At 38.0% G+C, this 23675-nt stretch overlaps 1 protein-coding gene across 1 annotated transcript in view; it reads left to right on the top strand.

Moving 5' to 3' along the window:
- The window catches only part of lama3 (laminin subunit alpha 3), a 137426-nt gene that overhangs the window by 61826 nt on the left and 51925 nt on the right, over nt 1-23675 (top strand). The window contains exons 23-40 of the mRNA XM_031903840.1: nt 948-1090; nt 4012-4109; nt 4305-4458; nt 4709-4866; nt 5899-6007; nt 6359-6456; nt 6776-6947; nt 10692-10818; nt 12156-12295; nt 13459-13574; nt 14586-14797; nt 15106-15310; nt 16382-16526; nt 17083-17223; nt 17704-17865; nt 19445-19546; nt 21688-21771; nt 23378-23608. Coding sequence (XP_031759700.1) covers nt 948-1090; nt 4012-4109; nt 4305-4458; nt 4709-4866; nt 5899-6007; nt 6359-6456; nt 6776-6947; nt 10692-10818; nt 12156-12295; nt 13459-13574; nt 14586-14797; nt 15106-15310; nt 16382-16526; nt 17083-17223; nt 17704-17865; nt 19445-19546; nt 21688-21771; nt 23378-23608 — 2597 coding nt within the window. The remainder of the gene's footprint in view (nt 1-947; nt 1091-4011; nt 4110-4304; nt 4459-4708; nt 4867-5898; nt 6008-6358; nt 6457-6775; nt 6948-10691; nt 10819-12155; nt 12296-13458; nt 13575-14585; nt 14798-15105; nt 15311-16381; nt 16527-17082; nt 17224-17703; nt 17866-19444; nt 19547-21687; nt 21772-23377; nt 23609-23675) is intronic.

The following is a 23675-nucleotide window of genomic DNA, read 5'->3' on the forward strand; positions in this document are numbered from 1 at the left end:
GTGCAGGCACGGGTAGGAGCGTATGGCGCGTATTTTCGACAAGTGTTTTGAGGCTTGTCGAAAATATATGCCATACGCGTTGTGTAGCATCAGCCTTAAATTTTTTTTTATAACCACAACCACAAAGGCAGTCATTTACTAAAAAATCGGAATCAAAAAAGCAAGAACGAAAAAAAAAAAATTGGGGAAAACCACAACCTTGTCAACTTGTCAGCTTCCAGTTGTAAAATGGACATCTGCCATTGACTTCATCATGATCGCGACAGGTTTTAAGTGGTGTATTTTATCATTCAGAATTGTCGCGGTTTTGGATCAAATTATCGGATTACAGCAGCCCTGTCTTAAGTCCTTTTCATGGATGTTTGCAGGATTTATATTCTGCCTGGCTGTAGTCATGAGTGTATTTTAGACATAAAATTCAGCATTTTCCATTTTCTTGTATCTGACATGTGTTCAAAGGACAATAGAATAGAAGGCTGTGTTGCTACGTTTAGAACTGACAGAAATGCATGTATGTGTGTTTAAAAATGTATGTTTAGCATGCATTTGTAAACTCATGCAAATCACTACACTACAAAGCTCTAAAGCTATTTTGTGCAAATATTTAGATACATGTTGTCATATTATTAACTACCCACAATGTTTTTAACTTGCTAGTGCAGGCTCCCAGGTGTTCCTCACCATCAGTAATCAAAGTATCTAGCAGCAACTCCAGTGATTAATGAAAAATGTTCTTAACATTTTTTTTAAAACATTGCTTTTTCAATCATTCTAGATGCATTTTGGGCCCTCCTGCCCTTAATCGTAGGCTCCTATAATAATTAAGAGTAGGAGATCCTGGGATCTTAAATAAAAAGTACATCATGTTTCTTGTATTTCTATAGAAAAAAAGTTATTATGCTTACAACTCAAAACTCACACTAATTAAAAAAAACATTTATCCATAGGTACATTTCAAAGCAAGGAGATTGTATTTCCTCCAAGCCAACAGCCAGCATTTCTTACTGTGCCTGGGAAAAGCTTTGCTGAACCATTTTCCTTGGCTCCTGGAAATTGGAACATTAACCTCACAGTAGAAAGTGTGCTCTTGGTAAGAACCCACCCATATTCCTGCAAGTTACAAACAGTTGACTTTATTTTACTTTAAAACATAAATCAGATAAGATTCTCTATTTAAAGGCAAGTGATACTCCTGCAGAATTGTGCTTAGGCCTTTAGCACATGGGACTTTTAGCCACACTGTGCTTTTGTGGAGAACAGTGACTGTTAAAACACCCAAAATTGACTGTCAAATTGACTGTCTAATAGCTAAATATAGAATATGATCTGCCTGTAAAGTATGCAAGCATTGGCCGATGGCAATGCTCAGAAGCCACAAACTGAGCATTTCTGAGTTTTGACTGCAGATGAATACCTATAATGTCATTTTAATGATATCTCTTAAACAAGATATAAGGGATATATTATTTTCCATTTCTATCAGTGTTTCAAGTAACATCCCTTTGTAAGATAGGCAGCACATCCTGTTGGCTTCACATCTAATAGCATTTTGACACTACTGCAGTAATAAAATAAAAGCTGCACCTAGTAACCCATTGCAACCAATTAGATTGTAGCCTATACTGGTTTGAATGCAAACATCTGATTTGTTGGTATGGGTTACTAAACTTTGTATATGTGCACCTTTTATTATATGACCCTTTACAGATGGGCTATGCAAATACATAAAGTATTTGGGTATCGTGGAGCCATAGGCAAGACTAAAATAACCAGGAACCAGTGACACTTTCACAGAAGCTTTCAAATACCACACAAAAGAGGAATCATTTTACATTCCTTTCCTAGTATTTCTGAAAAATATTAAGGGAAAACAAAAATGGTGGTTTAGTAATTCATAAAAAAGCCCTGGTTTTATTTGTGCTACCTGAACCTTATCCCAGGATTAAGTGAAACTGATGCCCTTACCAAGATAAAGGCACATTCCCACTCCTTTCTTTTTACTGTTTGAGCTGTTTAAACTAGCCTAAGGATGTATGGATTGCTTGAGTCAATAATTGTTAATGTCTACTAGCAATAATTAAAAGGTATTCAGTTTAGAAAGCATTCATAATTTCTAAGCCACATGCTTTTCATTCAAAGAAAATATTCAGGCTTTTCTTATTAAGCCAATACCTACAGTGGTGTGAAAAACTATTTGCCCCCTTCCTGATTTCTTATTCTTTTGCATGTTTGTCACACTTAAATGTTTCTGCTCATCAAAAACCGTTAACTATTAGTGAAAGATAACATAATTGAACACAAAATGCAGTTTTTAAATGAAGGTTTATGTTATTAAGGGAGAAAAAAAACTCCAAATCTACATGGCCCTGTGTGAAAAAGTGATTGCCCCCCTTGTTAAAAATAACTTAACTATGGTTTATCAATTTCAATTTTCAATTTCAATATCAATTTCTGTAGTCACCCCCAGGCCTGATTACTCCCACACCTGTTTCAATCAAGAAATCACTTAAATAGGAGCTACCTGACACAGAGAAGTAGACCAAAAGCACCTCAAAAGCTAGACATCATGCCAAGATCCAAAGAAATTCAGGAACAAATAAGAACAAAAGTAATTGAGATCTATCAGGTTATAAAGCCATTTCTAAAGCTTTGAGACTCCAGCGAACCACAGTGAGAGCCATTATCCACAAATGGCAAAAACATGGAACAGTGGTGAACCTTCCAAGGAGTGGCCGGCCGACCAAAATTACCCCAAGAGCGCAGAGACAACTCATCCGAGAGGCCACAAAAGACCCCAGGACAACATCTAAAGAACTGCAGGCCTCACTTGCCTCAATTAAGGTCAGTGTTCACGACTCCACCATAAGAAAGAGACTGGGCAAAAACGGCCTGCATGGCAGATTTCCAAGGCGCAAACCACTTTTAAGCAAAAAGAACATTATGGCTCGTCTCAATTTTGCTAAAAAACATCTCAATGATTGCCAAGACTTTTGGGAAAATATCTTGTGGACCGACGAGACAAAAGTTGAACTTTTTGGAAGGTGCGTGTCCCGTTACATCTGGCGTAAAAGTAACACAGCATTTCAGAAAAAGAACATCATACCAACAGTAAAATATGGTGGCGGTAGTGTGATGGTCTGGGGTTGTTTTGCTGCTTCAGGACCTGGAAGGCTTGCTGTGATAGATGGAACCATGAATTCTACTGTCTATCAAAAAATCCTGAAGGAGAATGTCCTGCCATCTGTTCGTCAACTCAAGCTGAAGCGATCTTGGGTGCTGCAGCAGGACAATGATCCAAAACACACCAGCAAATCCACCTCTGAATGGCTGAAGAAAAACAAAATGAAGACTTTGGAGTGGCCTAGTCAAAGTCCTGACCTGAATCCTATTGAGATGTTGTGGCATGACCTTAAAAAGGCGGTTCATGCTAGAAAACCCTCAAATAAAGCTGAATTACAACAATTCTGCAAAGATGAGTGGGCCAAAATTCCTCCAGAGCGCTGTAAAAGACTCGTTGCAAGTTATCGCAAACGCTTGATTGCAGTTATTGCTGCTAAGGGTGGCCCAACCAGTTATTAGGTTACTTTTTCACACAGGGCCATGTAGGTTTGGATTTTTTTTCTCCCTAAATAATAAAAACCCTCATTTAAAAACTGCATTTTGTGTTTACTTGTGTTATCTTTGACTAATAGTTAAATGTGTTTGATGATCAGAAACATTTTGTGTGACAAACATGCAAAAGAATAAGAAATCAGGAAGGGGGCAAATAGTTTTTCACACCACTGTATATACTGCTGTGTGTGAAACTTCCTGCACACTTAGAAGCTTTTGTGCAAATTTACTGAATGTTTGCCTTCTTGTCTTAAAAATGTTTCTTGCATAATTAAATCCTACAATCTTAATTCTATATCTAATCTATCTAGATATATAAATATATAGATATCTATATCTATTTTAATTCTATTCTACATTTGTATTGGTGTTTATATTTTGAGTGTTTTACCTTACTAGGATTACCTAGTGCTGTTGCCTAGTGATTTCTATGAAGCACCCATATTGCAGATGAGAGTCACAGAACCATGCACTAATACTGGACATGTTGGAGATAAGTGAGTAAACATAAAACAAAAAGTTTGGAAGCCCATTAGTTAATTTCCTTAGAGACTGGTTGTGACACTATATCATGGAGTAGCTCTTGTCAGAAGTAATAATTGTTTTCTTTCTATGTATTACGACTATTCACATAAGCTGCTGTTACATGATTTGATATTATTCCAGAAAACATCTTGTTTTCCTGTTCACAGTTGTTTAATTTACCAACACTTAACAGTGGATGCATTTAAATGCGTTCTTGGCACTGAACTGAAATATATGAGACGAGAAGGAGTGACCCAACCAATAACCATTCGCCAGGCAAAACATGGACTTCCAACAATGGCAGATATTTCAGGCAGGCAGGTAGGTTTTTTTAACTGATTTATCATTGAAGTTGCTTCACAGTTGATTGGCTTAGGCATGGTTTAGTTCTATGGTATGTTAAACTAACGAATTGTCTTTGCCTTTTGGGGAAACTAGAAAAGGGATCATCATTTCATTCCACTGAATCTGAAACTATTTAGCACTCAAAATGTGTTGTGTAATCAGCTGATCTTTTGCTAGCCAATCCTTGCTATGGGTTAAATTTTGTTTTTGTAATTGATGTCTCTAGGTAGATTTATACTTGTGGATGAATGTGCCTCGTGTTGGCTCCTATGTACTTCTTTTCGAATATGCCAATGAAGACGATCATCACCATGTTGCTAATGTGAGAATTGGCAATAACCCTCTTTCTGAAGCTAGGGTGAACCTGTACAGTTGTAACTACAGGTATGTCTTGTAGTGTAAATTATAGCAAAATCATCTGATATAAGCAATACAATACTAATGCCAATGTACATACTCTCCTTGCATCAGCTCCTTGGGTTTAAGGGGGTTATGTAATAAAAGGCACTAAGTTTGCCCAGGAGTAGGAACCCACAAGAACCATGGATAAAGAAGAACTCACCAACACACCCTGGCTCCTTGAAATGTATTCCGCCTGTTGCACAGTATCACAAGGGATCGGCACTCTCCAGTCTGAATTATGATACACAGATGCTGGCACAACAAGGCAATTGTAAGCAGGGAGAACGTTTCTGGGTGAACCACTATTGTTTCTCCCTGCGTACAATTTTCTTGTTGTGCCAGCATCTGTGTATCATAACCCACAAGAATCAGCAAGTAGGATTCACTGGTCACCTGTTTAAAAGCAAACATCTAATTTGTTGATATGGGTTACTGCTGCTAAGCAAACGTAGTGCCTTATAATGTATTATATATGTGCTTTAACATGTATTGCCGTGAGAATGAAAATGAATTATACAGTGGGGTACTCATTCTCTGCAATGTGCCAGGTAGTTTTCAAATAAATTAAACAGAATGTTGACACCTAAACTAAAGGCAGCATTTCATTCCTGACAAACATACTCATTTAAGTTGTTCAGTTAGTTTAAAAAGATAAAAATCATTTTATGCAGTTTTGGTTACAAAGAGATTGTAGGAGCGCAGCAAGGTAAATTTCAGTACATAAAATGGTTACTGACCAGACCAAAATGACTGCAAACTTAAAATGCTACTTAATGAATATTACCAAGCATCATATTTTATCAGTCATTATTTGTGCTTACATGTTTTCATTAAATTATGAGATAAAACTTCAGTACCAGGGAAGATGATTTGTGTTTGCAGGAATATGGGTCCCATCACAGCTCTAGCAGTAATTCTTCTACATCCATTTTTGAACACTGATTTTCAAAATCTTTTTGAAGGTCGATATATATTTTAATGGTCAAAAATGTAAACTTAATTTTCCTATCACAGCTTCCTTTGCCGTAGTATAGTGGTGGATAACATGAATCGAATTGCGGTATTTGAACTTATCTCTGATGTAGAAATACACCTATCAGCTTCATCGGTCCACTTTCTACTGGTAAGTTTTTCTTAGCATTGTCTATTGAAAATGGCTATAATTGGACATATGCTGCATTTTCTAAACATACATTAATATATTATTTCTAAGGTAAAAGACCTGTTCCTTAACCCTAGTCCCTAGACTTTTAACAACCAGTAAAAGCATGAGCTATGAGCCACCAACATATGTGGAATTGAGGTTAAAAAATGTATTCAGAGGGACATACTCAGGGTTTTTCATTATATTATATTGCATGTAATGTATATACAGACATTTAAACTATTATAATGCTTTATGTGATAAATGTCCCAGTTTTCATTTTGGAAGATGGAATTTAGTTTTAGCTGAGCTTTTGACCTTCCATTTCAGCACAAGATGTGCATTGTCCCTGCTGAGGAGTTCTTTATTGAGTATGCAGAACCTAAAGTACGTTGTGTTGCTGTATATGGACGAAACCCCAGTCAAAGGTATGAAAAAAAAAAATAGACCTAGGCTCTGTGCAACTGCAGGAAGTGGGGGTGAGATGCTGCGCAGGAGCTGACAGGCAAAAGGGGGAGGGGGTGAGCGAGAAGGCTGTTCCTTTCTGCTGAATGGATGAGCGCATTAACCCCTTATGCTCCCGGAGGTAATTGAGCTCCACAGTCCCTGCGCGCTTTCATGGTGTATTTCAGCGCTCCCTACAAATATAATTTACTTTAGCAAAGATAATTCTACAAAGAGATTTAATATTGTTTAATATAATACCATTGAAACATTTTGGGGATTTATGTTCTATGCTTTTGACAGCCCTTCCTGTGTTCAGTCCTCGTTTTATGAAAACCCACCATTGTCCTTACTACTGGATCCTGTTAAGAATGCAAAGGGTGACAGTGGGCAAATCAACATAATACATAATTCTGTGAAAGAACCTGGACCTTCTGCTCACTGGGGAAATGGCGTATTGCTTAAATCACCTCAGGTATTTGTTTTTATTTTCTATACCAAAGGCCCCATTTTTAGAATTAATGTCTAAAAAGTATTTATTTGATACTTGAAAAATAGTACATTTTTTAGTCCAACTGGTGCTAATAATTTGGTATAGTATGGTACTTTGTTAAACATGCTTTACAGGCTTAGGTTGGCTATACTCAGAAATCATACATAACTATTTATGGTAAGTGTATGCTGGCCAGATGATTCCAAATTATCTGCTATGATCTATGTACTATTGATATCAGACATTTTGTGTTTGGGTGGGTTTTCAGTATATGGTTCTTCAGCAGATGAGGAATTGAAGAGAAGCGGCTCCTTTTCACTTCATATTTTTCCAGTCAATTGACATATCTGCCCAAACAAACTAAACAATAGAAAGGTGGCCGTATTGGCCCTTGTATGACTGCCTTAAAAGAATCAATTCAGTTTAATAAAAGTCTGCTTCTGGCATTCCATCTGACCCTAGCTCTGACAGTTTTTAATGTGACAGAACATTAAAGCTGAGATACTGCATTCAGTAACTCAGCTTTTAATGTACAGAGCCTTGAGTTGGGTCCCTGGTGCTCATTTTGCTAAAATGTGAATATGTGTTTTTTTCCCATAATGCAACTCCTCAGAAATCAGACAAGGAGATTTGTGCCTGACAGTGCATTGTAGGAGCCTAGGCCCAGTCCTCTTAACATATATGTAGGGACCCATAGGGTTAAATGGTCCCTATGGCTTTAAATCCCTACAGGTTAAGTTCCCTTAGTTGCTGGGCAGAAGGGAATGTATCTAAGTGAGTTCATTAACATGTGTGCTATTGGTTAGAAGGTATAGTGACCACATCCTGCCTGACTTTGGTATAGTGTTGGGAGAGGAGTGGCACCTTCCTGTTGTTTGCTTCCACCTTAGGGACAAGGTGGATGTGTGCTGAGAGCCCAGGGCATGGGCCCAGGCCCAGTGAAGTCGGGGAACTGGGCCCCGTGAATGAGGCATTAGATAGTGGCAGGTGTAGCTCCCTTTATAGTACACTCTAGGAGTGTAAGGCAGTTAGGGCTGAGATAGAATGAGCAGCATGAGCTCCTGCATAGGATTTGCAGTTTTTCTGGAGATAGTTCTCCCAGGCCACATTGCCTGTAGTGTAGGGATCCAAGTGAATAGGGAATCAGGATAGAGAATTCCCTGAGGGATCCACTACAGGGTGTGTCGCAGAGGTGAAGGGAGATTCCTGCCAGTCTGCCCGCAGGAGAGTGTCAGTCTGAATATACACTCGGTATGTGTTGCATGTACCAATGGCCTCTGAAGCTGTATTGTGAGTAAACCCTGTGGATGTTAAATAAACACTTATTACTTTGTTATATTGCAAGAACCTCTGGCGCCCTCTGTTTTCATTTTTATGCATAGCAGCAAGAGAGGTGTAGTTGCACAACACCCTCACCTTCCTCTTCCTCTTCCACTTAGCGAAGGCCCATTCTGGGTAAGAGAGTACAGTGTAACCCATGTTCTACTGGTACTAGTCCGGGAAAGCAGCTATTGAGCTGAAATAGAGGTTACATTTGGCGCCCAACGTGGGGCTCGAAGGTTAAGCTGCTGGTGCATGTTTCTTTAAATTTTTGTGACAAGCGCAGGCACTGCTGGATGCAGGAGAGAAAGGTGCTTGGTCACTTCGTGAAAGGCGCAAAGTAATTGGCCGTGGGTTCGGGTTCTGAGGTTCTTGCCCGTTACTCCCATTGGCTGCAGTTACTGCCTGTCATTTAAGTCTCGCGTGCATATGTTTTGGCGCGAGTGAATAGTTTTGGCGCGAGTTGACCAGGGAGGATCCCTGATGTGAGGTCATCGCCGCCATTTTGAGAAAAGCAAAAGAGGAAGACGGATGTCTGGTATTGCTCTGTACCTGGGTGTGCGCATTATCTCTAATCCTTGCTGAGGGGAGACTGCTGCATTCTGTTTCTGTACCCACAAAAGCTGTGGGACTGTGAGAGTATCTTTCCAGTGACTCTGTGTGCATTGGAAGGCTGTAAGCCCATACCTGCGCAGAATGGCAGATGCCCGCTGGGATGGCTGGGAGGAAAAGTACACTCCGGCTGGAGTTTCTGGTGGTGCCACAGGGGAAGTGCCAGTGACTGAAAATGGCCAGAGATACATCTGGCGTGGCACGTTTGGAACAAAGCCTGATAGTGGCAAGCGGTATGTCTGGCGAGGCACATTTATACAGAAGTCTGACAGTGAAGGCAGGAGGGTCATGGTTCCTTGCTGTGGGAAGTGCAATGCGGAGGTCACGAGGGAGCTGCGTGATTTTACTGCTAAATGCCCTCAATGCCAAATGCCCTGCTGGGCGAGACCCTTCCAAGCCATTGGGAAAAGCAAAGACTCTGAACTGAGGTCTGCCCTGATTTCTGCTCTGGAAGGACTGTCAGTGGTGATAAAGGAACTGGAATAGGGGGGATGCCTGGTACCCCATTCTGCTCCAATGTTATTGATTGCACTGTTGATATGTTGCAATGTTTGAAATGCTTTGCTTGTTTTTCAGTGACCATTGTTACCCGGTAGTGCTCTGGAGAGACTACCAGAAGAGGATGTCATATGGTACTATGGTATTCTGTGGGTAATGTGATATGTTTGATATTGTACCCCATTGTCGGGACGAAATGGTTTTTTTCCCAGGGGTGAATGTAGGGACCCATAGGGTTAAATGGTCCCTATGGCTTTAAATCCCTACAGGTTCAGTTCCCTTAGTTGCTGGGCAGAAGGGAATGTATCTAAGTGAGTTCATTAACATGTGTGCTATTGGTTAGAAGGTATAGTGACCACATCCTGCCTGACTTTGGTATAGTGTTGGGAGAGGAGTGGCACCTTCCTGTTGTTTGCTTCCACCTTAGGGACAAGGTGGATGTGTGCTGAGAGCCCAGGGCATGGGCCCAGGCCCAGTGAAGTCGGGGAACAGGGCCCCGTGAATGAGGCATTAGATAGTGGCAGGTGTAGCTCCCTTTATAGTACACTCTAGGAGTGTAAGGCAGTTAGGGCTGAGATAGAATGAGCAGCATGAGCTCCTGCATAGGATTTGCAGTTTTTCTGGAGATAGTTCTCCCAGGCCACATTGCCTGTAGTGTAGGGATCCAAGTGAATAGGGAATCAGGATAGAGAATTCCCTGAGGGATCCACTACAGGGTGTGTCGCAGAGGTGAAGGGAGATTCCTGCCAGTCTGCCCGCAGGAGAGTGTCAGTCTGAATATACACTCGGTATGTGTTGCATGTACCAATGGCCTCTGAAGCTGTATTGTGAGTAAACCCTGTGGATGTTAAATAAACACTTATTACTTTGTTATATTGCAAGAACCTCTGGCGCCCTCTGTTTTCATTTTTCTGCATAGCAGCAAGAGAGGTGTAGTTGCACAACACCCTCACCTTCCTCTTCCACTTAGCGAAGGCCCATTCTGGGTAAGAGAGTACAGTGTAACCCATGTTCTACTGGTACTAGTCCGGGAAAGCAGCTATTGAGCTGAAATAGAGGTTACATATACTAACCATTTTATTTCATTTTCAGCATCAGTTTATGTCACATAAAACTATATTAACTAATTCTGCTATTAGCTAGGCATCTAAGTTTGGTTATATTATGGTTCTGGACAGTGGTTTGTTCATATTACAGTTCTGCCTTATGTTCTATATTTTATAGCATGGTAATATGCTAATATACAAGAGATGATAAAAAAACACTAACATTGAATTGTTTTTGTTTATTAAACAGAATCAAGTTACTCTGAGCTGGAGAATACCACATGCTGGAAGATATGTGTTTATTGCCCAGTATTACCAAACTTTAAGCCCTATGTTTCCTGTCTTAGTGCATGTGAATGGAGGTGCACGCTGGTCAGGTAAGGGTATGAGTAATATACAAGATGGTAAAATCATGATATTGTGGAATATTTGATACAGCAGATGTGGCTTTTTCTAGCTGGTAGAAAGCATTAATTACTGGAGCCTTCCTTTGTGGATCCCAGAGCAAATCCTTCCTATCTCCCTTGCATACCATCCTTTCTGTCTGGTTTTAAAATGTCCACTGCAATATTTGCTGGGGTCCAAAAAATCTGGTCTTAGGGGCAATTGCCCACACTGCCCATTTTTATTCCCCAATCAATGATATTAATATGAAGTTGGTCCTACCTTTGCTATTATAACAGCCTCTGCTCTTCTAGGAAGGCTTTCCACTAGATTTTGGACAGTGCTGGTGGGATTTGCTTCTTTTAAGCCGGGTGGAAATCAAGCCTGGTTCTCAGTTGCCGTTAGGTTGAGCATAGTTCAGTGCAGTCCAGTGCAGTAAGGTTTTTCATTTCCGTCTTGCTTTGTGCAGGCTCCATAATTGTGCTGAAAATGGAAAGGGCCATCTCTAAACAATTGCTGCAATGTAGAAAGCAGAAAATTGTCAAGATAATCATTGTATTAATGATGTATCATTGATTAAATGTTGCTTTTAATGGAACAAGGGCCCCCTGTCCAAACCGTAGAAACAATTCCATACCATTATTACTCCCAGACTTAGACTAACCACCCATGAACCAGGAGAACACCCAGTGGGCCCCAGTCCTGCTGGGCCCTACTGGCCCAGGCACATAGACAGGCTGTACAAAAAAGCACAAGGTAGTTTAAAATGCACCAGTGACTGGACTCATAGCTTTGTGGGCCCTCTTACCCAGTCTGAGACTGATTCCTTCTCCAGCAAACATTACTGTTTCATTATACATTCAGACAGGTATTGTTTAGTTGGTGTCTTCCAAACACACACTTTTCCATCACTATGCCAGCAGTTTATGATGCCAGGCTATTGGTGGTGGACTATACACACCCCACCAGTGTATACTTTGGATTATATGTTGTAATGTTAAGTTTGTTTGCCTCTGATCACCCAAAAACACACCATGACCCCTCAAAACAGTTCCTGGGCTGACATTTAACGAAAAGCTCAGTGGACAGTGGACCGAGGACATGTTAAACAGTGTCTACATACTTCTAGTTAAAAAGGTGTCTGGATACAACTGACCATATAATGTATATAAAAATGTATTTTGCTTACAATGTATATATTTTTTGTTGGGTTTTCAAAATCTGTGATATTAAAACCCTTAACCTTTAAAAAATGTATTTTGCTAATGTTACAGCACAATTATTTATGTAATAATATCTTAAAATATAAAATAATCTATTCAATTCACAGGTTCTTTTAATGCCTCATTTTGCCCCCATTTGTTTGGTTGTCGAGATCTTGTTGTGGCTGGTAATCGTATTGCACTTGACGTCACTAATCCTGACCTTGCAGTGATTGTGGAGGTTCCTCTAGAAAAGTCATTAATTTTGGTGAGTTAAAAGAAAGGCTTAGCCTCTCCTTATAGTGTAGCACCAGGTCTAGTAACCCTAAGTAGCATCAGCAGGTAGCATTTACTGATTTGCAATTAGAAAGATTATTAAATCTAGAGCAAAAAGCATCTGCTATTAAATTGTGCCTATTTTTAAATGGTGGTGGTCCTCAAAGAAATAGCTTCTGGAATGCCAGTCTAAATTCTACAATCAAAAATTATTTTATATCCTTTTGTTTAAATATAGCTTTTGTATATGTATTTCTGTACTTAGAATTTGTAAATGGTATCTGATCGTTGGGGTCAGGGGGAAATTAAAAAACAAGAAACAATTGCATGTTCTCTTAGAATACTTTTGTCAAAATGATGCTTAAATGTATTTTGATGATAAACATCCCTCTTAATAACTAACTGTAAATATAGGCATTGTGGCTTTCATTAGTGTACTATGGCTTTAGTCTCCTACCTTGCTTTTGGCTTTTATGAAATGATGATCCTGTCATGATTTATGTCTATTACTCAAAATATATATTTACAATAACCCTAATAATTATTTTGTATTTTTTACCTATGCAGCACTGTCACCTAGAGAGACCATTCAATATTTAATTGAGTGAGGGATATATAATATTACAGGTATAGGACCTGTTATCCAGCATGCTTGGTACTGGGGTTTTCCAGATAAGGTGTTTTCTGTAATTTGGATCTCCATACCTTAGGTCTGAATGCTAATTAAACCCAATAGGATTGTTTTGCCTCCATTAAGGATCAATTGTATCTCAGGCACTGCTTATTACAGAGAAAATGTGAATTACTTGCTTATAATGAAGTCTATAGGAGATAGCCTTCCTGTAATTTGGAACTTTGTGAATAAGGTGATTCTGGATGACAGATCCCATACCTGTTTAAAAAAAATATATTTTTACAACTCTGTATTTCTAAACATTTGGATATAAAACACATATACCTGTACTGAAATAATCACTTGTATCTGGGTCTTATTTTTCTATTTTTAAAATATTTAACAGAAAGGGCATGCTTTGTTTTAATTTTCTATGTATTGATTTATTAAGTGTTTACAGTATATAAGCAAAAGATGATATAATTCAATAGATGTTTTGCATATTAAAAACACAAGTAATTATTGAAAACTTTTTTCTTTAGGAATATGTACTGTTGGTCCCAGCTGACAGCTACTCCCATGAGTTACTACAGGAGAAACCAGTGGACAAATCATATGATTTTATCAACATTTGTGGTTTAAACAGCTTTTATATTGAGTAAGAACGATAAGTCTGTGATACAGCATACTGTATATAAAGGTGTAATGATACAATGTGATTTATGGTAGCATTGGTTAAAAAGCAAGTGCTTTTAAATACTCTCAGACTGAGCCTCCTAGAGCCTATAGAGTTTAACTTCAAAGGTTTACTGCAGCAACAGTTAGATGTAGGCAGTGCTAAATGTTATAGAGCTTGGGCACACAGGGTCCATCTGCTTTGCAAGTTGTAGGTAGATTGTTCAATATTCCTCATGTCTATTATTACATAATAATGAAAAGATGGTGTCATACAATGAAGTACCTAGGCTGAGGAGCATAAAACTTTCTTAAAGTTCATAGTCTGCAATTTTGGACAGTCCTGAATTAAAGGAGCATTGGACCTCCTTATATTTTTGCCACACCCTTTGTTTTGACATGAGCTCATTCAGTTGGTATTATCTAGGTTACTATCTGAACTTAAATAAATATAAATGTAATTGTTTTACATAGACATATCTGATTTCTTAGATAGAAAGGAAACCATGATAATATGTCTGTGTTCACTGGAACCAGTTCCCCACCCCTCTTAGGCTCACTTGTGGCTTACAATGTATTACAACTTCTCCCTCACCTTGTTTCATTGGGAAGTGATGAAATCCTTGACTTGAAGTTCCTTCTGTTGAGACAAATTGTGTACCACCCATTATGGAAAGATCGACTTCCAGTCCTAGACTCCAACACTTCACGATATTGGGGTTAATTTACTCTTTAAGTGATGTTGTTCTAAATATGATTAATAAATAAAAGATTAGCTAATGAATTTATTAAAAAAGAGTTTGATTCCGTTGTTAGCTCCTTCTTTCTGCTCCCCAACAGATTTTGGAGTATGGGCTCACTGTGCCTGAAATCATAATACTATAATTAGGTTGTACAATATATAAAAAAACAATAATGCTAAATATAATTATTTAGTGCAATATGTATACATTTCAATTATTAATACCTATTCTTGTTTTACATTGTTATTTAGCCCAGTTAATTCACCTGGATTCTGTAAAGATTCAGCAAGATCTCTTGTAGTATTTTACAATGATGGAGCATTACCTTGCAACTGCAATTTGGAAGGTGCAACAAACCCAACGTGCAGTCCTTATGGGGGTCAGTGTTCTTGCAGAGCTAATATAATTGGACGCCGGTGTAGCCGTTGTGCCACAGGCTACTATGGATTTCCACATTGTAGATGTGAGTAACCCATATCATTCCCATCTGGTCTGTGTAAATCAAAATCCCAAAAGCAGCTAATCTGTATAGCAGTACATTCTATTCTGTATAGTGTTTTGACTTTTTATAGATTTTTATAATCTATCCAGTATCAAGTATTTGCTAAAACTGAGTGTTTTTCCAATACCATGGTTTGCCAATGATATTGAAAAAAATATTTTTAATGAAAGTGTACAGGTTATAAGAAAGTCATATACTAAAGTTTGCAGTGCATATTCTGTAAATGTATCTTCATTCATAATATATATATTTAATTGTTTTAAATATAGCGTGCAATTGTGGAAGCCGCCTGTGTGATGAAGTCACAGGAAAATGCATATGCCCACCTCAGACTCTTAAGCCCAAATGTGAAATTTGCGACCAGCAATCATTTAGCTACCATCCTTTAGTTGGCTGTGAAGGGTGCAACTGTTCTACAGTAGGAGTTGTCCAGCCAAGCCTATCCCACTGTGATGGAACAAGTGGACAATGCAAGTAGGTCAAACAGAATATACAATACTTTGCACCTGTTGTAATAGCCAGTGTATTCCTGATGTGAATTTATAGCTGGAGCCTGTCAGAAATCAGTACATATGGTGCCTAAGGATGAAACCACTGCCGGATGTATTCAGTTGTTATCCTAAATACTTGCTTGTGCAAAGTATTATTTAGCATGACAATTTAGTATACATATATATATATATATATAAATATATATATAATCCAAAACAGAATCGGCACTCACCGCTTCAAAATCACTCGCCGGGTGCTAATCTCAAAAATAGAAAACACACTTATAAAAAGCACTCACGGCCTCCAAATGTAGAAAAAAGGCTTTGGTTTATTCAATCATCGCATGATTGAATAAACCAAAGCCTTTTTTCTACATTTGGAGGCCGTGAGTGCTTTTTATAAGTGTGTTAAATATATATATATATATATATATATATATATATATATATATATATATATATATATATATATATATATATATATATATACTAAATGTAGTTTTTTAATATATGTTTTTTTATATATAGTTTTCTACTATTAAAGTTTAGCAGGGTTTATCCCGCTTAAACAAGTCCTGTTGTGCCGGTATTTTTGTGCTATTTGGAACGTGGTGGAGAGTCCCGAAGTCTCTCTAAATACTGTGCACCAGGCGGAACAGAGTGGAAAGGCCAGGGTGTGCTGGTGAGTGTGGATTGGCACTCCTGTGATGATATCATGTGATGACATAACTAAGTACCATTTATAAGGATATAATTTACAGGATAATCAAGGCTCTTGTGTATTATAATAATATTCAGTGTGTAGGGTCAGTTTTTACTTCTAGATCTGAACAAATTTGGAAAAGGTGTTGTAGTTAACACATGGAATACATTGTCTTTTTTATACCATTTTTATTCAAGATGTACAGTGAAATGAAAATTATTGCTTTGTTTAGTTTTACCATAGGCCTATACATATATGTAGTAGAACTTCCCACCAGCTGGGGAGATGGCTTTTGTTGGGACCTCATACTGTGAAACACACTTCTAGAAATTCATTCAACTTGCCTTACAGGTGTAAGCCAAGGATCGTGGGGAGGCAGTGTGACCGCTGTTCTCCAGGCCACTTTCATTTTCCTGACTGCTTTCCCTGTGACTGTAACCCTAAAGGGACTGAGCCACATATATGCAATCCTCATACAGGGACTTGTCTCTGCAAGGTACTCTTTTGGTCATAGTAATGTCTGCACTTATAATGCAAATGTGCAAGTTAAATTACTTTCATTAGTTTTCAATATTGAAATTAATTTTTTGGCAGCAAATATAGGAAGCAGAGAAATACTAAGTACAAATGTTAAGGTCTAGGTGGTTGCCCGTGCAATAACATAAACCCTGCATATACCCTTAAACAAGAGATAATTTATATCTTAATAAGTGAGCCATTAAAGAATCTTATATATATATATATATCATTGGCTGATGCGACCTAGCATGTATGTTGGTTTGTGTGTGAGCACAGTGAATTGTAGAAGCCAGGGAGGCTTTTAGTACTTAAAATGTCAATTATCTATTCAGGATTATGCAACGGCATTTACTACTAGAATATTACATTTAGTATTACATTTAGTTTTAGATGAAGCAGTGTTTTACATATGGGTTGTTTTATGCTCTATATTTTTATGGATTCCTGCAATGTTTAGGGGTTATTGTTTCCCTTTAACATACACTCATCCAAATATATTTATATATAATATGTATGTATTTCTTTTCATACAGGAAAATGTTATTGGCAAGAAGTGTGATGTTTGCCGCAGGGGGTCCTTTCATTTAGATTCTAGTAACCCAAGCGGATGCACAACCTGTTTCTGCTTTGGAGCAACAGATATTTGCCAGTCATCAAATAAATACAGAAAGAAGGTAAAGTAGGGGCCCAGTCAGCATCTTACCTGCTGTTCATGTTTTATACTCCCCAGGCAGAGGTTAGCTTGCCATGTTAAATGTAACCATGGGTTTGATGGGCCTGCATACAGCCAGTTACTCAGCTAGCTCTCAGTATGTGTAGTGGGGCAAACAAGGATTTCCAGCTCCTTATGGAGGGGAGGGGCAGAATATTTTGAATAATATAAACATTTTACACACATCCTTTTTAATACTTAATATAAATTGTCAGCAGGGGGCAGCAGCTGGTGCTGAATAAACTGTACTTTTTAGAGGTTTAAATTTGAAATCCACATCAACAATGCTAATGGGGATACTGACCAAAATGTTAGGCACCCCCCAGTGACTATAATAGCTTACCATTTACCCCAGGCTGGTGCTCCTGTGAGAAGAAAACCACACCAGCCCGGGGTACCTAAAACTGAGTGTCTCATCTTCCTGCTTCTGTCTTCACCTTAGTTTGTAGATATGAGATCTTGGAGCCTGGAGACATCAGAGCAAGCCAGAGTAGCTGTAACTTACAATCCTGGAAGCAACAGTGTTGTAGCAGATGTCCAAGAACTCCCGCCATCTGTGCACAATTTATACTGGGTGGCACCAGAGTCCTATTTAGGGGAAAAGGTAATCTGATTCAAATAGTGCATATTTTCTTTTACTTTATTCTGTGCATGTTTAACAGTTTAATTCTGTTTTATTCTGTGTTTTCATAGAAGGCCTCTGAAAATCTTTACAAAATAATGCCTACATGAGCACTTTTGCTATTCATTTATTTTTTATTGTGCAAATTTAATGAAAAAGTTTATAAGGGCAAAGGCAACATAATATTGCCCTTATAAAATCATTCTCCCTATGGGACAGAAAATGTCTGAAAGCACCTCAAGAAGAGTGATTTATTGTGGGCGATAAAGCACACTATGTGCCATTGCCCTAACACACTATTTCTCTAACAAAGCTGGTGGTCCATAGTTAAAATACATGCAGCTTCTTTTAGTCATGTCACAGCACTGGGCTTTGAAGGGACAGGGCAGCATCTCGAAACCCAGCGCAGTGATATAAGAGCTTCAGCAGAACTCACCATAGCAGGTATTAATACCCTTAAGTGCCAAGCCAAGAAGATTTGCACCCAAGGCAAGGATGGCAATGTGTCCCCATTTACAGTTCCACCACCCGGCTGTGACTACTGAGGACAATTTGTAACATTCTTTGTTCCTCCAAATAAAATCAACCTATGTGAAATTAAGGTTCCTTTATAATAAATACCATAAAAAGAATCAGAGATGATAATCCAAGTACTAGATGGTTCCAAACCTAAAGTAGAAGGTATAATTTGCATGGCCTCCTGGCATGGCTTTATATGAATAAGAGCAGATTTGTTTGTTTCATGCCCCTTTTGACATTTGTTATACTCAATACATTTTTATACTTAGGAAAACTTTAGGTCAGAAAGGGTATTTGACATTGAAGCCTCAGCTTTACAGGGTCAACTTGGGGGAAATATTGCTAAAAATTCAAATTATAATAGACAATTTACAGATTATATGTACATTCGGGTTGTTCATCTAAAAATGCTGAACTAAAACTCTCAAACTCCACCAACAGTAAAAGACATCACAGTAGTTCATCAAACAGCTAGAGGGGCTGAATGTTAAACAAACTATGGCCTCTTCTTTACCTTCTGTTTTTTATACAATACACGATTGTAGTAAGTGTTTAAATGAATCAAAGGAAGTAACTAAATGCATAATTGCTGATTTTAAAACTTTCTTTAAAAACCTGTTTGTCACTTTAAAATTATTGAAAATTATCCCCTTCATAGGTTTAACGTATTTCGTTTTATATATAATTTAAAATATTTAATTAACATAATTAATTAATAATAATTCATTTTAAACCTTGATATTCAGTGTTTTCTCCGGTCTTCTGATACTAGGTGGGCCCGTCCCATTGTGGAGTTTAGCTGAAATAATGTAAATAGGTTGGATTATACAACCGTGTCAGTTGGAACACAAGATATCACACTCTCACAGCAGTTTAGCAGAAGGTGTGAGCTACAGTATTTGATCTGATTTTATGTTAGTAGTTGCTTCAAGGCCTAAGACACAGGGCTACAGCTTATGTTATCACATAACTATGACATATTTTTGTCAAAATCTGTATTTTCGTGGTAACGCCTAATGTTTTTCTTTTTTATTTGAACAAGATTTCGTCTTATGGTGGATATCTGACCTACCAGTTAAAGTCTTTTGGCTTACCAAATGAAGGCATGGTTCTTTTAGACAAACGCCCAGATGTCCAGTTAACAGTAAGCAGATAGCTGTTTCTTCTTTATTACAAAAAGGAAACTTAAAAAGCACCATGTTTAAATGCAGTTCAGGTATCTTCCAACTCAACTCCAAGGCACTCTCTTGGGCTAACTTATTTTTGTTGTCCGATTAAACATTTCTACTTAAACAAGTACTGACCAACTCATACATATTTTGTAAAGCTTGTCACTCTCGCCTCTTGCGCTTTAATTGTTATTACAGGTATAGGATCCATTATCTGAAATCTGTTATCCAGAAAGCTCTGAATTACGGGAAGACCATCTGCCATAGAGTCCATTTAAACAAATAGTTAAAATTTTAAAAAATATTTTCCTTTTTCCCTGTAAACCAGTACATTGTACTTGATCGTACTTAATCCCAACTAAGATATAATTAATCTTTATTGGATGCAAAACAGTCCTACTTAAATGATTTTTTCATTAGACTGGAGTCTACAAGTAGTATGAAGATCCAAATTACGTAAAGAACCCTTACCTGGAAAACCCTGAGCATTATGAATAACAGGTCCCATACCTATATCTGTTCACCCTCATCTTTTTACTAAAATGTCCTGTTTTCTTTTAAGCCTTCCCATGTTTTCCTGCCCTCAGTTGTAACCTGTATAACAGCAAGTTCTATTTTCTGGCATGTCAGTGAGTGTGAGAGAGTGGAATACTGTATTTTTCATCAATATGTGTGGGACCTATTATCTGAAATGTTTTGAACCCTTCTTGTGCCTATTTTTTCTTTAGTAAGCACTCAAGTTGAATAAGGAACACCCTACCACTTACCTGCAGTCAGCAGGGTGGGCTTGTAAAGCTCTGCAACTTTTTTGAACAGGGAACTAATGAGTTAGCTATTCTGTAATGCTGTTAAAGCATTCTTAAAGGAGAAGGAAAGGTACAATCAATCAATGTTAGGCACCCCCCCAGTGATGGTAATTGCTTACCTATCTGCAAAAGGGCGATTCTCTTCCTTCTTCTATCTTCACACTGCTTGTGCTCTTCCTCCTGTCTTTTTTCTGATTAAATACCCCTAAAACTAAAGTTGGGTCACTATTATGATTAGTTTGTATAACTGTGTTAGCTTTTTTTATAGCTAAACTGGCCTGACCCCATATTGGACTGCAGAGAGAGGCCGAAAAGCATGTGGTCCATATGTTCCAAGCTATGATCTTTTGCTTTTGCTTTTTGATAATTTTCTGCATTCCTATTTTTGCTTAAGCTTAGTCCAGGGTTGGCCAGCTGACTTCAAGTCTTAAAAGGAATCCTTGTACCTCTAGTGGCCAAGGTGTATGTTGCAAGAATGGTGGGTACCACCATAGGTCATTATCATGCACTCCTGCACAGCGGGTGCAACAGCTGATACCGTATATTCCCAAACATATACAGTAACACTAGTAGCAGTCTCTTTTGCCTCCTACAGCTTATAAAACACAGGCAATGAGATGAGGGTGTAAGGTTTGTTATACCAGAGTTATTGTTTACACAATGGCACCTAGTAATATCTGCTGAAAAGAAGATGAGCATGTGTTCAATAAAGATGAAATTCTCTCACTGCCAAATATAGAACTGAACAGACACCTTTGTGAAGTATTTGATATTTTTTTTTAATTTGACTAAATAATATCAACATACCAAGCAGTTCTTCTATAAGTCAATATACAGTGGTTAGCGTGTCTGTACCCCATTTGCCTTTTTCTGCATTTTGCAGCATTAAAGCTGGGTCATCATTGTGCAGAATGTGCCTTGAATCGAGTGCTGCCTGCGTTTGGCAGTGCTTGATTTAAGGCTTCGCCCCCCTATCCATTTAGAGACACAAGGTACGGCAGTAGGAGGTGCAGTTGGCACTGGGGCCCTGTCCTTATCACCTGCTCAAAGGCAGTTTTGTAAATGACTTATATTTTCTTTATGTTTAAAAATTAGGGGGCCTTGTGCTCCAGAGTGTGTTCCTTGTGATCCAGAGTGACCTGATATTCCTGGCATATCGATTTTAGCTACTGCAAAGGGCCAATGGTAAATCTCATTATGCCATATTTCTAAATGTCTACTGGAAACGGACTGGGCATAACTGAAAATCAAGCACTTTTTTATGTCTGCCCTGAGTAAGAAAGCTGTTTTACACTTGATTTCCTTAACAGGGAAGACAAATGTCTATCGTTTATGTGGGTCCAAACAATCCATTACCTGACAGACTATATTATGGACGTGTTCAGCTCATAGAGGTAAGGTCAGATATACTTGAAAATTTTAATTAATTATCTTTTGTAATGGGAAGGATGGCTAAATACACATTATTATTTAATTAGTTATCAACAGGCTAATATTATAAAAATATTCCAAATCCATAAATGTACTTCCTAATGGTAGTCAAAGTTAGCCTATTTTGGGTAGCATTCTTACCCAAATTACAACTACTACATACTAATCTATAACTCATCTTTTAAAGGGGACCTGTTATCCAGAAATAAATGAAACATGAAACCCAGACAGTTATTATGTTATGTCTAAGTAAAACTGCCTGAGCTGCTGGGATCAGTGACTGCGACATATTGCAGATAGTCATAGAAAGTGAAATTTTTTGTTATATAAAAATTAAGCTCAACCTCCAGTGGCAGTGTAGTTGCTGCTTAACTTTGCATTAAGTTTTACTATAGTTCTATTTAAGATACATAGATTTTACCAGTTTGATCAAGATGATAAGTCTCTAACTTACTACAGTTAGTGAGTTGTATCAAGGAGATTTATATGACTAATAACAGTGCCACTCCTTTATCCGGTCAGATAGGTAATCATAGGAAACATAGAGGGAATCATATTCTGGAAACACCATTAGTAACAGTGCTCTTTAGTGATTAACTGCATTTATAAATGAACCAACGCCACATATTTACATGCATTGACCTTAAATCATTGTATGAAAACTACAAAAATATACAGATAATTTAAAGAAGAACTAGTAATGCATTACAGTATATTTATAAAGCATTGGACTCTTTGCCTGCCAGCTGACACCAAGTATTTAATTTCTTGCTTTGAAATGGAGCACAAGGATAACTGGAATTTACCCATAATTATACTTATTGTGCTCTTGGGGGTCAGTGGGTCTGAAGAGTATATAATTTTGTTATTAAGCAAGATAGAAGTATTGGTGTTGCCAAGTAATATTCACATACATTATGATCACAGTTTTACCTGTAACTGAACAGAACATCTCTACATGCAGGGAGACTGGGATAGTCTGTACTATAATACCACTGGGTTATTTGGAAAAGTAAAATTGCTGGCTCTGCAGCTTACCAGGAAATCTCCCGGCCCTGTTCACGTAACTATTTGATCATGTATGCCTATTTAATATCCCTTCCCCATTTCTGTGTGAGAAAAAAGAGGCTATAGAGAGAGAAGGATACATGAGAGTACATATAGAGAAGAGGCTAGCAAATTAGAGTGAATGAAGAGAAGTGGGAAAAATACATGATCTAAGGTTTTCTATTGGGCTCCTGGCCTAGAGCACAGTTTCTTTGGCAGGACAGGAAACATTACAGACCAAATAGATATAGTCCCAAATAGCTCAGTGTCTTTGAAATCACTGAGGATTCATTTTATAAATGATCATTATGGAAAGGTCGAGAACATTCACTAAATGTATTAAAGTAAATATTAATTCAAAACAAGTAAAATTTGATCGCCCCCCATAATGCACATCAGGTAAACCTGATGCAACCAATCCAGTCAAGCTCTAATTTAAATAAAAGACATTTCTTTATTCTGTATGTTGTCTTTGTAATTATGTGTGGACAGAAAGTTAGAGCTGGTTATTATTTTACATAGCGAAACTTTAGACATGCAAGCAGTAACAACATGGTGTCTAGAGAGGAGCTCATGATAATCCTGTCCAATCTGGAAAGCCTGCATATTCGAGGCCTTTACTTCAGTGAGACTCAGCGCCTCACCCTTGGGGAAGTGGGGCTTGATGATATCACAACCTCAGGAAGTGGGGAGATTGCATCCCAAGTTGAGATCTGCTCCTGCCCATCGGAATATAGTGGTGACTCATGTCAGGTAAACACTTTCCTTGTCTGATTTCTTATCTGTTGATACTGTAATAACCAGATCTCTAAATCAACAT

The sequence above is a fragment of the Xenopus tropicalis genome, chromosome 6 (genome assembly GCF_000004195.4).
Source record: "Xenopus tropicalis strain Nigerian chromosome 6, UCB_Xtro_10.0, whole genome shotgun sequence".
Lineage (NCBI taxonomy): Eukaryota > Metazoa > Chordata > Amphibia > Anura > Pipidae > Xenopus > Xenopus tropicalis.